Here is a 14906-nt window from a genome sequence, read left to right as displayed (position 1 = left end):
GTATATAGCTTCCATGAAGATAATGATTCTGTCCTTTGGTTGGCTGGCAGTGAAATGAAGGTGTTGATTACTTTTGACTCAATAATCTTGATGACTGTACTATTGTTTGTCCTTCATTCTCAAAGAGGACCAATGACAACAAGAAGGTGATGTCTTGACTTTCAAGTGAATTGGATTTAAGTGAGGGAGGGCTGTGCAAAGTCACTAGCCTCACTCTCTCCTCCAGAGTCATCTGTGTCCAGTGTCAAGACATAGATCAGAATGACTGGGGATGGCCCCATCCCATAAGGAGACCTTGACCTTTTTAAGCTAAGGACTTTTCCATGTTTCAGTTTATCTGTGGTAACACCCATTCAGTGATTAAGGCTAGGTAAGAAATTAGGGAACAAATGGCTTCTTTTACCTAATTAAAAAAATCTATCTAGTAGGGGAAGAGCCTCGGAGTTTCTGGCCAGAACAAAAACAATTACTGTTTCCACTCACTCTGAGCCAACAAAACCCATACAATGACCAACAGAGGCTTGGTTTGGGGTCCATTATTGGTGAATCAGTGAGATTCGAAGTGATTTGGGCTTAAGGCATAGTCAAGTAGATCCATATGAATCTGAATGACTTTACCAATGTTAGGCTTCCAGAGCTCTATTTCCAGGAAGTTATATTCCTTATAAGATCTTTCCCAGGTCTCAGTTTGTCTGAGGCAACACCCATTCAGTGATTTAAGGTTGGGTAAGAAATGAAGCAAAAGATGGTCTCATCTGCCCATTCAAAAAAAAAGTTCAATTTGGGAGAGGAAGAACTTCAGTGTTTTTGGCCAGAACCAAAACAAATTGCTATTTACACTCACTCTGAGCCAATGATACCCAAAGAATGACTAATAGAGGCTTTGGCTATGACCTATTATTGGCCAATCGTTAAGAGACAGAGTGATTTGGGTTTAAGGCATAGTCAAGTTACTCCATATGAATGTGAATGGCTTTATCAATGTCTTGTTTCCATAACTCTATTTCCAGAAATTTATATTTCTTTGGAAAGAGCACTTACGTTCAAGTGTATAAGTCCCATGTAGAGGGAGGAAAAAAAAGGAAGAGAGGAAAGCAGGAAGAAAAGAAGCAAGGAAGGAAAGGAGGAAAGAAGGAAGTAGCATTGCTCACCAAGTGGAACTGGCCATTTGGGTCCTCAGTGGGCACTCACAGACGTTGTGCTTCATTCTCAAAGGGGACACATGACATAAGGAAAGTGATGCCTTGACTTGCAAGTGAGTTGGATTTAAGTGAGGCAGGGCTCTCCAAAGTCACCAGTCTCAATTTCTCCTCCAGAGCCATGTGGATCCAGTGTCAAGACATAGATCAGGATGACTGGAGATTGCCCTGTCTATGATTGAAACTGTGCCATGAATAGCACCAAGACCTTTCTATGCAGGTTGTTATTATTACTTTTGAGCCACACCAAATGAGAAGTAGCAAGACAGGAAGGAAAACAACAAAGCCCAGTAGTGCAGCCAGTGACTGAGCAAGAAAACAATGCTTGCTCTACCTTCTCCATTAGAATGGAGTGGCATGACTTATTTGTGGCAACAGATCTCTAAGTAGCAGTTGTTGGAAAAAAGAACTGAAATAAAGGTAGCATTAAAAAATTCACTCAAAATAAACAATAGAGTCTAGGAGTCAAGATGGTGGAGTAAACGACAAATTGCCATAACTCTCTCATATTCGCCTCCAAACAACCATACACTAGCACCCCAAAACAAATCCTGAAAAAGCAGAACCAAAAAACTGTAAGATAAAACAATCTTTGAGCTCAAGAAACTTGGAAGGTAGACTGGAAAGGTATGTTTCACTTGTCAAAATGGGAGCACAGTCCAGGACAGGAAGCATCCCAGCAAGCCAGTAGCAGGTTCCACTTCAGTAAACCAGCAGGGCATCCTGTCTTCAGGATGGTAGAGCAGGCAAACACCAACACCTGGATCCCCCATATGCCTTAGCATAGCCAGGGGATCTGGTAGACTCCAGCAGCCAGAACCACCACATGTTTCAGCATAATTCTGGGCAAATAGACAACCTCCAGTCGCCAGACTACTATGTTTCAGTGTAGCCCTGGGAAATGCAGAAACATCCCACCTCCCTCAGCACATGCCAGAAATCAGCGTTAGTACCCCAGCTCACCACCAAGCAAGCTGCCAGACACTGATGGCCTCCAGCAGCCCCAGCCACCTTCGACCACATCCCCTCAGCACAGATGCAAAGGTCCCCTATGGGTCTCAGGGCAATATCAGTGGAACACCAGGGAAACAGTCAGGATGTGCAGCCCCTGGAACAAGAAGCATGAAACGGTGTCCATTCCACCCTGGGAGTAGAGTTCAAATTATAAGAAAGGGAAAAGGCCAAAAAAGATGAGCAAAAAAAAAATGAATCTGATCATAAGAAGTTTGGTGACAGGGAAGATCAAGACACAAACTCAGAAGAGAATAGCAATGTCAAAATATCTATGAGCAAGACCTCAAACAAAAATAGGAAGTGGTATCAAGCCCAGGAAGAACTCATGGAAGAGCTTGAAAAGTAGCTTAAAAATCATATAAGAGCAGTAGAAAAATACCTTGGAAAAGAGAGTGATGGAAGAGAATTATGAAGAGAACTGGAAAAGTAAAACAACTCCTTAAAAAGTACAATTGGCAAATTGTGGAAAGGAAGTACAAAACATACCTGAGGAAAACAACTCCTTAAAAGTTAAAACTGGGCAAGTGGATGCTAATGACTCTATGGGACATCCATAATCAATCAATCAAGTTCAAAAAAATGAAAAATAGAAGAAAAGATAAACTACCTCATTGGAAAAAGCAGCTGACCTGGAAAATAGATACAGGAGACATAATGTCAGAATCAACACACTACCTGAAAGTCACAATAAAAAGGAGGACTTGGACAGCATCTTTCAAGAAATTACCAAGGAAAACTACCACTGGAACCAGAAGGAAAAACAGCTATTGAAAAAAATCCACCAATGACCTTGGAAAAGACATCTCAAAATTAAAACTCCAAGGAGCATTATAGCCAAATTTCAAAACTATCAGGTTGAGGAAAAAATATTACAAGTGGTCAGAAAGAAACAATTCAAATATTGGGGAGTCACAATCAGGATTACATAGGACTTAGCAGCTGCAATGTTATAGGATCAGAGGTCATGAAACATGATATTCTGGAAGGCAAAGGAAATAGGACTATAACTACAAATCATCTACCTCACGAAAATAAGCATAATACTTCAAAGGATAAAATGGTCATTCAATGAAAAAGAAGAATTTCAAACTTTCAAAAGAAGACCAGAATTGAACAAAAAAATTTGATCTTCAATATCAAGACCCAAGAGAAGGCTAAAAAGTTAAAAATGGAAAAGAAAACATAAGGGGTTCAATGGAGCTGAACTATTTACATCCCTACACAGGAAGATGATACTTGTAATTCCTAAAAATTGTGCCAAGAATAGTACAGCTTGAAGGAATATGCATAGGTAGAGGACATGGGTATAAGGTGAATTTAAGAGAATGGCAAAAATAATTAAAGGATGAGAAAGATGAATATAATGGGTACCGAAGGAAGGGAGAGGTAGAATGGGGTAAATTATTTCACAGGTAGAGGTGGAAAAACCTAGTACAGTGGAGGAAAAGATGGGACAGTGAGAAATGGATGTTACTTGAACCTTATTCTGATCAGTATTGGCTCAAAGAGGGAATAATATAAACAATCAGTAGAATATAAAAAATCTATCTTACCCAACAGCAAAGTAGGAAGGGAGGAGATTGCATAAAGGGTCATGGGGTCTGACAGAAGAGAGGTCAGACAAGGGGAGGTGTTAAGCAGAAGTAAAACACATTCAAGGAGGGGAAGGATGAAAAGAGAGAGAGGACAAACAGGAAGAAAAATATGTTGGAAGGAAATGCACAGCTACTAATCATAACTGTGAATATGAAATGGGATAAACTCTCCCATAAAACAGAAGTGAATAGCGAGTGGATCAAAACCCAGAATCCTATAATATGTTGTTTACAAGAAATACACCTGAAGCAGAGAGACAGACACAGAGTAAAGGTTATGCTTCAGCTGAAGTAAAAAGAAAAAAAAGCAGAGATAGCAATCTTGATCTCAGACAAAGCAAAATAAAACTAAAATAAAACTAATTAAAGGAGATAAGGAAGGAAACTACATCTTGCTAAAAGGTACCATAGACAATGAAGTAAGACCAATACTAAACATTATATGCACCAAGTAGTATAGCATCCAAATTCTTAAAAGAGAAGTTAAGTGAGTTACCGGAAGAAATAGACAACAAAACTATACTAGTGGGGGACCTCAGCTGTCCCCTCTCAGAACTTGATAAATCCAACCAAAAAAATAAATAAAATAAACTGAGGAAATGAATAGAATATTAGAAAAGTTAGATATGACAGACCTTTGGAGAAAACTGAACAGCTACAGAAAGGAATATACTTTTTTTTCTCAGCAGCACAAGACACCAACACAAAAACTAACCATGTATTAGGGCATAAAATTTCAAAATCCAATTTAGAAAGGCAGAAATATTAAATTTATTCTTTTCAGATCATAAGGCATTAAAAATTACATTCAACAAAGCACAATGGAGAGATATATTAAAATTATTTGAAAATTAAATAATCAAATCCTGAGGAATAAGTGAATCAAAGACAAAACCATAGAAACAATAAATAATTTCATTAAAAAGAATGACAACAATGAGATAACGTTCAAAATTTATGAGATGCAGCCAAAGTTTATTTCTCTATATTCTTATATTAACAAAATAGAGGAAAAAAAGATCAGTGAATTGGGCATGTAACTAAAAAAAAAATCCCCAATTAAGCCCCAAATTGGAAGTCCTGAAAAATCAAAAATGAAATCAATAAAATTGAAAGTTAAAAAAAAAAAACAATAAACTAATAAAACTAGGAACTGCTTTTGTGGGAAAAAAGAACAATAAGACAAAGAAGCCATTGATTAATTTGATTTTTTTTTTAAAAGAAAGAAAACCAAATATCCAGTATCAAAAATGAAAAGGACAAAATCACCACTAATGAAGAAATTAAAATAATCCTTAGGAAATATTTTGTCCAATTTTATGCCAACAAATCTGACAATCTGATGAAACTTATCAAAATTTATGAAAATAAAAATTACCTAGATTCACAGCATAGGAAATAGAATGCCTAAATAAACTCATCTTAGAAAAATAAATTGAATTAGTCATTAATGAACTCATTAAGAAAAAAATCCCCAGAGTCAGATGGATTCACAAGTGAATTCTACCAAACATGTAAAGAATAATTGATTTGAATGCTGTATAAACTATTTGGAAAAATAGGTGAAGAAGGAGCTCTACCAAACTCCTTTCATGACACAAATGTGGTGCTGATACCTAAACCAGGAAGAATAAAAACATAGAAAGAAAATTAGAGACTAATTTCCCTAATGAATATGGATAAAAAATTTGAACAAAATACTAGAAAGGCAATTATAGAAATATATCAGGGGGCGGAGCCAAGATGGCAGAATAGAAAGACACACATACGCTAGCTCCAAACCCACAGCTCATAAAATATCTGTAAAGAAGAACTCCCAACAAATTCTGGAGCAGCAGAAGCCACAGAACAATGGAGCAGACGAGATTTCTGTTCCAGAGAGACTGGAAAACAGACACCAAAGGTCCTCACACTGCAGACCCGGAGCAGAGCCCAGCCCTGCCTTGGCCGCATGGCACCGAGAGGAGCGGATCCGAGCAGTCTTCAGGGACAGAATCTCCAGCGGCTTCACAGGTCCCTCCACCCACGGGCCCCAAAGGTTGGTGAGAGGTTCTTCTCAGTTTGCTGAGAGGGGAGTGGGGTGCTAGACATCATCTTTCATAAAATTATCAAGGAAAACTGCCCTGAGATGCTAGAACCAGGGGGCAAAATAAGTATTCAAGGAATCCACAGATCACCGCCTGAAAGAGATCCAAAAAGAGAAACTCCTAGGAACATTGTGGCCAAATTCCAGAGTTCCCAGGTGAAGGAGAAAACATTGCAAGCAGTTAGAAAGAAACAATTCAAGTATTGTGGAAATACAATCAGGATAACACAAGATCTAGCAGCTTCTACATTAAGGGATCGAAGGGCATGGAATATGATATTCCAGAAGTCAAAGGAACTAGGACTAAAACCAAGAATCACCTACCCAGCAAAACTGAGTATAATACTTCAGGGGAAAAAATGGTCTTTCAATGAAATAGAGGACTTTCAAGCATTCTTGATGAAAAGACCAGAGATGAAAAGAAAATTTGACTTTCAAACATAAGAATGAAGAGAAGCATGAAAAGGTAAACAGCAAAGAGAAGTCACAAGGGACTTACTAAAGTTGAACTGTTTACATTCCTACATGGAAAGACAATATTTGTAACTCTTGAAACTATTCAGTATCTGGGTACTGGGTGGGATCACACACACACACACACATGCACATGCACACACACACTCACATAGAGACAGAGTGCACAGAGTGAATTGAAGAGGATGGGATCATATCTTAAAAAAATGAAATCAAGCAGTGAGAGAGAAATATATTGGGAGGAGAAAGGGAGAAATGGAATGGGGCAAATTACCTCTCATAAAAGAGGCAAGCAAAAGACTTATTAGTGGAGGGAAAAAGAGGAGAGGTGAGAGAAAAACATGAAGTTTACTCTCATCACATTCCACTAAAGGAAGGAATAAAATGCACACTCATTTTGGTATGAAAACCTATCTTACAATACAGGAAAGTGGGGGATAAGGGGATAAGCAGGGTGGGGGGGATGATGGAAGGGAGGGCATGGGGAGGAGGGAGCAATTTGAGGTCAACACTCATGGGGAGGGATAGGATCAAAAGAGAATAAAAGCAATGGGGGACAGGATAGGATGGAGGGAAATATAGTTAGTCTGATACAACACAACTATTATGGAAGTCATTTCCAAAACTACACAGATTTGGCCTATATTGAATTGCTTGCCTTCCAAAGGGAAGGGGTGGGGAGGGAGGGATGAAAAGAAGTTGGAACTCAGAGTTTTAGGAACAACTGTTGAGTGCTGTTCTTGCTACTAGGAAATAAGTAATACAATTAAAGGGGTATAGAAAGTTATCTGGCCCCACAGGACAAAAGAGAAGATGGGGACAAGGGAAGGGAGGGATGATAGAAGAGAGGGCAGATGGTGATAGGGGCAATTAGAATGCTTGGTGTTTTGGGGTGGGGGAGGGGACAAAAGGGGAGAAAATTTGGAACCCAAAATTTTGTGAAAATGAATGGTAAAAGTTAAATAACTAAATAAAAATAAAAAATAATAAAAAAAATAAAAAAAGAAATATATTGCAAGGATTATATGCTATAACTAGGTGTGATTTATACCAGGAATACACGATTGGTACAATATTAGCAAAAATTTCAACATAATTGTGCATATCAATAACAAAACCAACAGAAATCATATGATTATCTCAATGGATGCCGAAAAAACTTTTGACAAAATGCAGCACCTATTCCTATTAAAACACTAGAGAACATAGGAACAAAGGGAGCATTCCTTAAAATGATTAGCTGTATACATCGAAAATCATCAGCAAGCATCATCTATAATGGGGATAAACTAGAAGCCTTCCCAATAAGAGCAGGGGTGAAGCAACGATTTCCATTAGCACCATAATTATTCAATATAGTATTAGAAATATTACCTATAGCAATAAGAGAAGAAAAAGAAATCAAATGAATTAGAATAGGCAATGAGGAAACAAAGCTATTCCTCTTTGTAAATGAAATGACACTGAACTTAGAGAACTCTAGATAATCAACTTTAAAAAAATGACTCAAAATAATTAACAATTTTAGCAATGCTGCAGTATATAAGAAAAATCCACATAATCATCAACATTTCTTTATATGACCAAGGAAGTACAGAAGCCAGAGACAGAAAGAGAAATTCCACTAAAAATAGCTACAAACAATATACAATATTTGGAAGTCTACTTGTCAAGACAACTCAGAGAAGTATATGAACACAATTGAAAATACTTCTAACACAAATCAAATCAGATCTAAAGAAATGGAAAAGTATCAGTTGTTCATGGGTTGGCCAAGCCAACATATTAAGAATGACAATTCTACCTAAATTAATTTACTTACTCAGTGCCATATCAAGCAAATTACCAAAAAAATATTTTATAGAGCTACAAAAAAATAACAAAATTCATCTGGAAGAACAAAAGGTTAAGAATATCAAGGCAATTAATGAAAAAAAAATAGAAAGGAAGGTGGTCTAATTTGCCTGATCTCAAACTATATTATAAATCTGTAATCATCAAAACTATCTGGTACTGGCTAAGAAATAGAGTAGTGGATCAGTGGGCTAGATTAGGTACATGAGACACAGTAATAAATGACCATAGTAACCTAGAGCTGATAAACCCAAAGATCCCAGTCTTTGCAATAAGAACTCGTTATTTGACAAAAATTGCTGGGAAAACTAGGAAACAATAGGTCACCAACTAGATATAGACCAACATCTCACATGACATACCAAGATAAGGTCAAAATGGGTACATGGTAGACATAAAGGGTGCAAATTAGAAGAGCAAGAAATAGTCTACCTGTCAGATCTGTGAAGAAGGAAAGAATTCATGATCAAAGAAAGACAGAGAATATTATGAAATATAAAATACATAATTTTGATTACATCAAATTTTAAAAAAAGGTTTACACAAACAAAATCAATGCAACCAATATTAGAAGGGAAGCAGAAAACCAGGAAACAGTGTTTACAGCCAGTGTCTCCAATAAATGCTTTATTTTAAAAATATGTACAGGACTAAGTCAAGCCATTCCTCAACTGATAGATGGTCAAAGGATATTAATAGACAGTTTTCAGATGAAGAAATCAAAGCTATCTGTAGGCATATGAACAAGTGCTCTAAATCACTTTTGATTAAAGAAATGCAAATTAAAGCACCTCATACCTATTAGATTGGCTAATATAACAACAACAAAAAAAGAAATGAGAAACGTTGGATGGAATATGGGAGAATTGAGACACATGCATTATTGATGGAATTGTCAACTGATCCAATCATTCTGGAGAGCAATTTGGAACTAGCCCAAAGGCAACCAAATTGTGATCCCTTTGATCCAGCAATTCCACTACTAGGTCGATATCCCAAAGAGATCATAAAAAGAATTTAAAGGACCTACATGTATAAAAATATTTATAGCAGCCCTTTTCTGTGGTAGTAAAATATTGGAAACTGAGGAGATACTCATCAATTGAGGAGTGGTTGAGCAAGTTGTGGTATATGAATGTAATGGAATGCTATTGAGCACTGAGAAATTATGAACAAGCAGTTTCAGAAAAACCTGGAAAATATTGCACAAACTGACGCAAAGTGAAATAAACAGCACCAGGAGACCAGTACACAGCATCAGCAACATTGTGTGATGATCAGCTATGAATTATTCAGTTCTTCACAGCCACAAAATGATCCAAGACAAGCACAAAGGATTCATGAAGGAAAAATGCTATCCACATCCAGATAAAGAACTGATAAACTCTGATTGCAGATCAGAGCATACCTTCTTCACTTTATTGTTTTTTGTCATTTTTTCCTTTTGATGTTTCTTTTTTCTCAACTGTGACTAATATGGAAGTAAGTTTTACATGATAGCACATGCATAATCTATATCAAATTACCCTCTATTTTAGGAAGGGGGAGGGAAGGAAGGGAGAAAAATCTGGAACCCAAAATCTTATAAAATGAGTGCTGAAATTGTCTTGATGTAATTGGGGAAAATAATATATTATAATCTTAAAAAAACAAAATAAGTGGTAGAAGCTTGTGTTAATAGCTAATGTCAGGTAATGTAGAATTTGGGGCAGTAGAGAAACAGATAGACCAGTCTTATACCTAGCAGTCAGTGATGAGATCATTTTCTCCCTTCTCTTTGTGGAAAGTCCAGAATCAAAAATAGCAACAAGCTTGGCAAAGAGTATCTACAGCTGTTAGCTAAAGGGCAGTCTTCATTCACACACACCGGGAAAAGGCCTGGGCTACACGTTGGTCTTTTCAGCCATCCTCATATGTTCAGAGAGCACTGTAGTCAGTGGGAGCATCTACAAATATAAAGACCACCCACAGACCCGTAGGGCAGCAATTCTAGATTGGTAAAAATAAAGAAACACAGGTACTTACTGAGCCCTTTTCCATCATGCATAATTTCAATTCGGTCCAGGCATCCTAAGTTCTTTGTTTTAATTTGGAATGTGTCTGCCTTTTTAAAAAAGAGAATGAGGTGCGATGATTAAAATGTAATACATCAAAGCATGAAAACAAGAATGTTTGACTTGCTCAGATTTGATACTACAGCAAATACATTTAGTAGAAAAATACCAGGTGGATAACAGGATGAATAATTGTTACTAATGAATGCCTTAAGTATATGTTCTAGGTTGATAATATGCCTTCCTTTAAATAGGAAAAATAATGTACTTTTCTGGTCCTTACTTGTTGTTTTTTAACCTTGCATAGGGGACATAAGAGATGTGGTGGCTCCACACAATGGAACGTGTCAGCATACAAAGAAATGTACTTTTTATTATTATTATCTACATACATAGACTAAAAACAAGAATATAATAAAAACAGAATAATGATTTCTCATTCTTTTATCCTACTACTTAAATTTTTTTCTATGCCTGGGGTCTAAAACATAGGATATTCTTTTGAATTACGAGAAGACAACATATACATAGTTTCCCTCAGTAAATAACATTTCTCCCAAACACCTGTAACCATACAAAAAGACAAATAAGAGGCTATGATTCAAAAGGAAGGCCTAATGAGCCTACTGACTTTATTTTCTTCTTGTTACTTTAACGTGACCTTATTTTCCTAGCTTCACCCTCCTTCCCTCTCATTCTCTGACTATTTTTATAATACACCATTAGTGACAAACTCTGAACATACCTTTTTCTTTCTTAGTGGTGTTACAGAAGGATTTTCATTATTTTGGGCACTTTTTCTAAACTTGTTTCCCTAATGCTTCCCAGGTCTTGAATTGTTATTATAGTTGCAAGGATGCAAACATCTAAGCATGTCAACCATAAACCCACTAACCTAGTGAAATGGGTTATTTGGGATGGAGTTCAACTCAAGTTGTGGTTGATTAGGGCTTGGTATTTAGCAAAGAATCCAAATCCAAACAAGGGTCACCTGTATAAGAGGTGCAGGTTTGTGTTGGTTGAGAATTCTGAAGATAAATAGCTTAACATCACAGGATGATAAACTGAGAGCTGGAAGGGATCTTTGATCTGCTCCTTCTCCCCCTCTCCCTGGATACTAGTAATAATAGTTAGCATTTACATAACCCTTTCAAGGTTTGCAAAGTGAACAATCTCTCTTTCTCTCTCTCTCTGGATGTGTGTAAAATATCATTTTACACTATTGTCAACTCCATTTTATAGATGAGAAAACTAAGGCTGAGAGAGATTAAATGACTTGCCAGGGTCACAGTGCTAGTGTTTGAAGCAGGCAGGATTCCACCTCAAAGCTTCCTAACTCAAGGTCTTGAATGATATGTACTCTACTAGCTAGATGTCAAGCCTCATTTTATAAATGGAGCTACACAATCCCATTTTAACAGAGAAATTGGAGTCAACATTGCTTTGATGCTTTTGATGGCTGTTTTCTAGGACTTCATTGTTTCCCTCCTACCTGTCTTGTTTCTTATTAGATGTGGCTCCCAGATGGCAATAGTTGACTTAAATATAAAAGTTATGGTGCAAGGTTCAAGTTTCATTACCATATAGGTGATTACATGAAAAATGACCAGTATTTTCTTCTCATTGCCTGCTTACAAAAGGAGCAGAGCTTAAGCAACTTGCTTGAGGTTGTACCAGAAGAAAAAGGTAGAGTCAAGGTTTAAACCTATGCCTTTTACTCTTCATCAGTGGTTCTTCCCTTCAACCACACCCCAAATGTTTACACGGACTATCTATGCCCAATCTGTGGCAGAGCATTCCGAGCTCGTATTGATCTGATCAGCTACAGTTGTACACTAGAAACTTCATTTTATCACTGTGATGTCATTTTGGTCCTCTTCAGGAATGAAGGACAGCAACCAACCAACCAACCAATTAACTACATATAGCATATATACTTTCATCTATCCTTAGAGCGTCTAGGCTAGATCTAGATCTAGATATCCAGGGGTCGTATGACCAGGGCAAGATCTAAATACCAATGGTTGGGTATTACCTTTTGTGTGTATTTTCCTTTAAAATAAAGTAGTTTGACTTACATGAGCAGATGCAAAGTGAAGTGAGGAGAACACTGTATATAGTAACAGCAATATTATATGACAAATAACTGTGAATGACTTAATTTTTCACATCAAGACAATGATCCAAGACAATTCTGAAGGACTTAAAATGAAAAATACTATCCACCTCCAGAGAAAGAACTGATAGAGTCTGAATGAAGATAGAAACATATTCTTAAAAACTTTCTTTACTTGTTTTTTTTTTGCTTTTTTTTCACAATGTGATTAACATAGAAAATATGTTTTGCATGACTGCACATGTATAACCTAAATCAAATTGCTTGCCATCTCAAGAAGGGGAAGGAGAAAAGGGAGGGAGAAAATTTGGAACTCAAAAATTAATATATCTATATATATAAATTGTTTTACATGTAATTAAAAAATGTTTAAAAAATAAACTGAAGTAGTTTGGGTCAGAGAGGACATGAAGAGTGATGCCCCTGCCTGACAATATAGAGCATAGCGCCAGGGAAAAGCTGAGAGGAGCAATAGCAGCATCTACTGCATTCTAAGAAGGCTAGAGATAAAGGCAGTAAGAAGCAAAATATGTACCAAACATAATAATATAGTTGATAATGATGATGACAGCTACCATTTGTGTAGCACCTACTATGCGCCAGGTACTGCGGTAAGCACTTTGTAAGTATTATCTCACTTGATCCTCATGATAATCTTAGGATATAGGTGCCATTATCTCCATTTCACATTTGGGAAAACTGAGGCAAAAAGATGTTAAATGACTTACTCAAAGTCATACAGCTAATAAGTGTATGAGGTAGATTTAAACTCAGGTCTTCCTATCTCCAAGACACCGTATTATCTGGATGATGATGATGATGATGATAGCTAGCATTTATATAATGATTTAAAATTTGGAAAGGACTCAACACATATTAATTCACTTGACATATATTATCCTGTAGTGGTTGTTTTATATAATCCCTGCCCTTCAAAAGTTTATAATAGGAAAGAGGAGAAACTGTAAAAGATGAACGAAGAAACAAACTTCTGGGCTAATGTGAAATAACACAAATTCATTTTATGTTTAGGCACTACAGCATATAAATCCATCAGCATGTGGGGTATCTATGATTCTGCGCATCCTTCCATAGTAGGCTATGGATGTTCTTGAATGATACATCTTTCAGACTCTCCATGACTTACTAAATGACTTTCAAGGTATTTGTCCTTTGTTGCTGAAGAAGATCATGCCATCAGAGAAATGATGACGTGGCTTGCACATGACTTTGTTTTGAGTGAAGGAGGGCTCAGCCTCACTTCTCCTCCAGAGCCATCTGCATCCAGTGACCAAACATTCATCAGGATGACTGGAGATGACCCAAGATGCACTGGGAAACCTTGGGACCTTTAGGTCAAGGTCTTTGCAGGTTCTGGAGTCATCTCAATAACATAAGACTCTGAATCAGAATGTCAATGGAGGGGCATAAATGGCCCTTTGAAAGATAACAGGAAGTAAAAAGTAAGAAATAGGAAGAATTATACAGGTATGTCACTAATTTAGGAAAGAAAGAAATAATTTCATAAGGATTAATTCTATATATTCAAAGATGTTAAAGGCTGTGCAAGAGGAGGTAGGGGAAATTTTGTGGGGTAGACATACAGTGTTCTAATTTAAAAGAATACATAAAATTATGAGTTCAATATTTAGAAAATGCTTTGACTTAAGTAAAAACCAATTTACAAAATTGCCATGTGTGATGCAGTGTTCTGGATAATGAGGACACAATGAGAAAATAAGAAAGTCTCTATCCATAAAAGTTTACATTCTACTAAGAGGAAAAAAAGAAGCAGGACAAAATATTGTTCACTTTACTGAGGTCTTTTGCATTAGAAAATGATACTACCAAAGTGAGGGGAGTTGATTTATTTCATAAAACATAAACTCTTCAGAACTCACCTTTCCCATTTCAAAAGGATTTGCATGCTCCAGTGACTCGGTGAGAAGAAAAGATTCAGAGCTGTTTTGATTTCCAAAGAGGGTGATGCGCACCTTGCCATTAGTGCCTGCTCCTTTAACATCACCTGTATACACTTTAATATGATATACACTCCTATCAGCTTTGGAGCTTTTTTCTTCACGGGAATTATGAGCCATTTCAGCAGTTGATTCAATTTCTCTTTTGTCCATAATGTAAGAGACTGAGATTTTTTTCTGAATTTCAGGCTTATCAGCATCCATGATAAACTTTCTGCCAAATAAATTAAATATAACAACAAGATATATAGAGCACTTTAGCTAGAAACATTGAAAACTCTGGAGAAAACAGTAGATTAAGCAAAAAAAAAGTTCAGAGCTTTGCTTTCTGAGGTTTACCTGACCAGATAGTGTTCAGGTTTTTGAGAAAGGAACTCAAGTGCAACGCTGCGCTAATATGGTTTCTCTTGCAGAGGGGCTGAACAGCATGACTTTCTATTATGTTAGAATCACCACCTTCTTCTCCAAGAGAGAATTTAGCCACAAAGCCTATTTAATTTTTACACTGAAGTAACATAGAAACCTCAAAGGGTTT

The 14906-nt window shown here is 36.8% G+C and overlaps 1 protein-coding gene across 5 annotated transcripts in view; it reads right to left on the bottom strand.

Moving 5' to 3' along the window:
* LOC140501243 (lipoxygenase homology domain-containing protein 1-like) overlaps nucleotides 1–14906 on the bottom strand; it is a 680545-nt gene that overhangs the window by 13817 nt on the left and 651822 nt on the right. For all 5 annotated transcript variants that reach the window (XM_072604606.1, XM_072604605.1, XM_072604607.1 and 2 more), the window contains 2 exons: nucleotides 14294–14585; nucleotides 10248–10326 (listed from right to left, as the gene is read on the bottom strand). In XM_072604606.1, coding sequence (XP_072460707.1) covers nucleotides 10248–10326; nucleotides 14294–14585 — 371 coding nt within the window. The remainder of the gene's footprint in view (nucleotides 1–10247; nucleotides 10327–14293; nucleotides 14586–14906) is intronic.

This window comes from Notamacropus eugenii, chromosome 4, assembly GCF_028372415.1.
Source record: "Notamacropus eugenii isolate mMacEug1 chromosome 4, mMacEug1.pri_v2, whole genome shotgun sequence".
Classification (NCBI taxonomy): domain Eukaryota; kingdom Metazoa; phylum Chordata; class Mammalia; order Diprotodontia; family Macropodidae; genus Notamacropus; species Notamacropus eugenii.
Note: the sequence above shows the minus strand (reverse complement) of the source record. Positions and strands in the feature narration are given on the sequence as shown.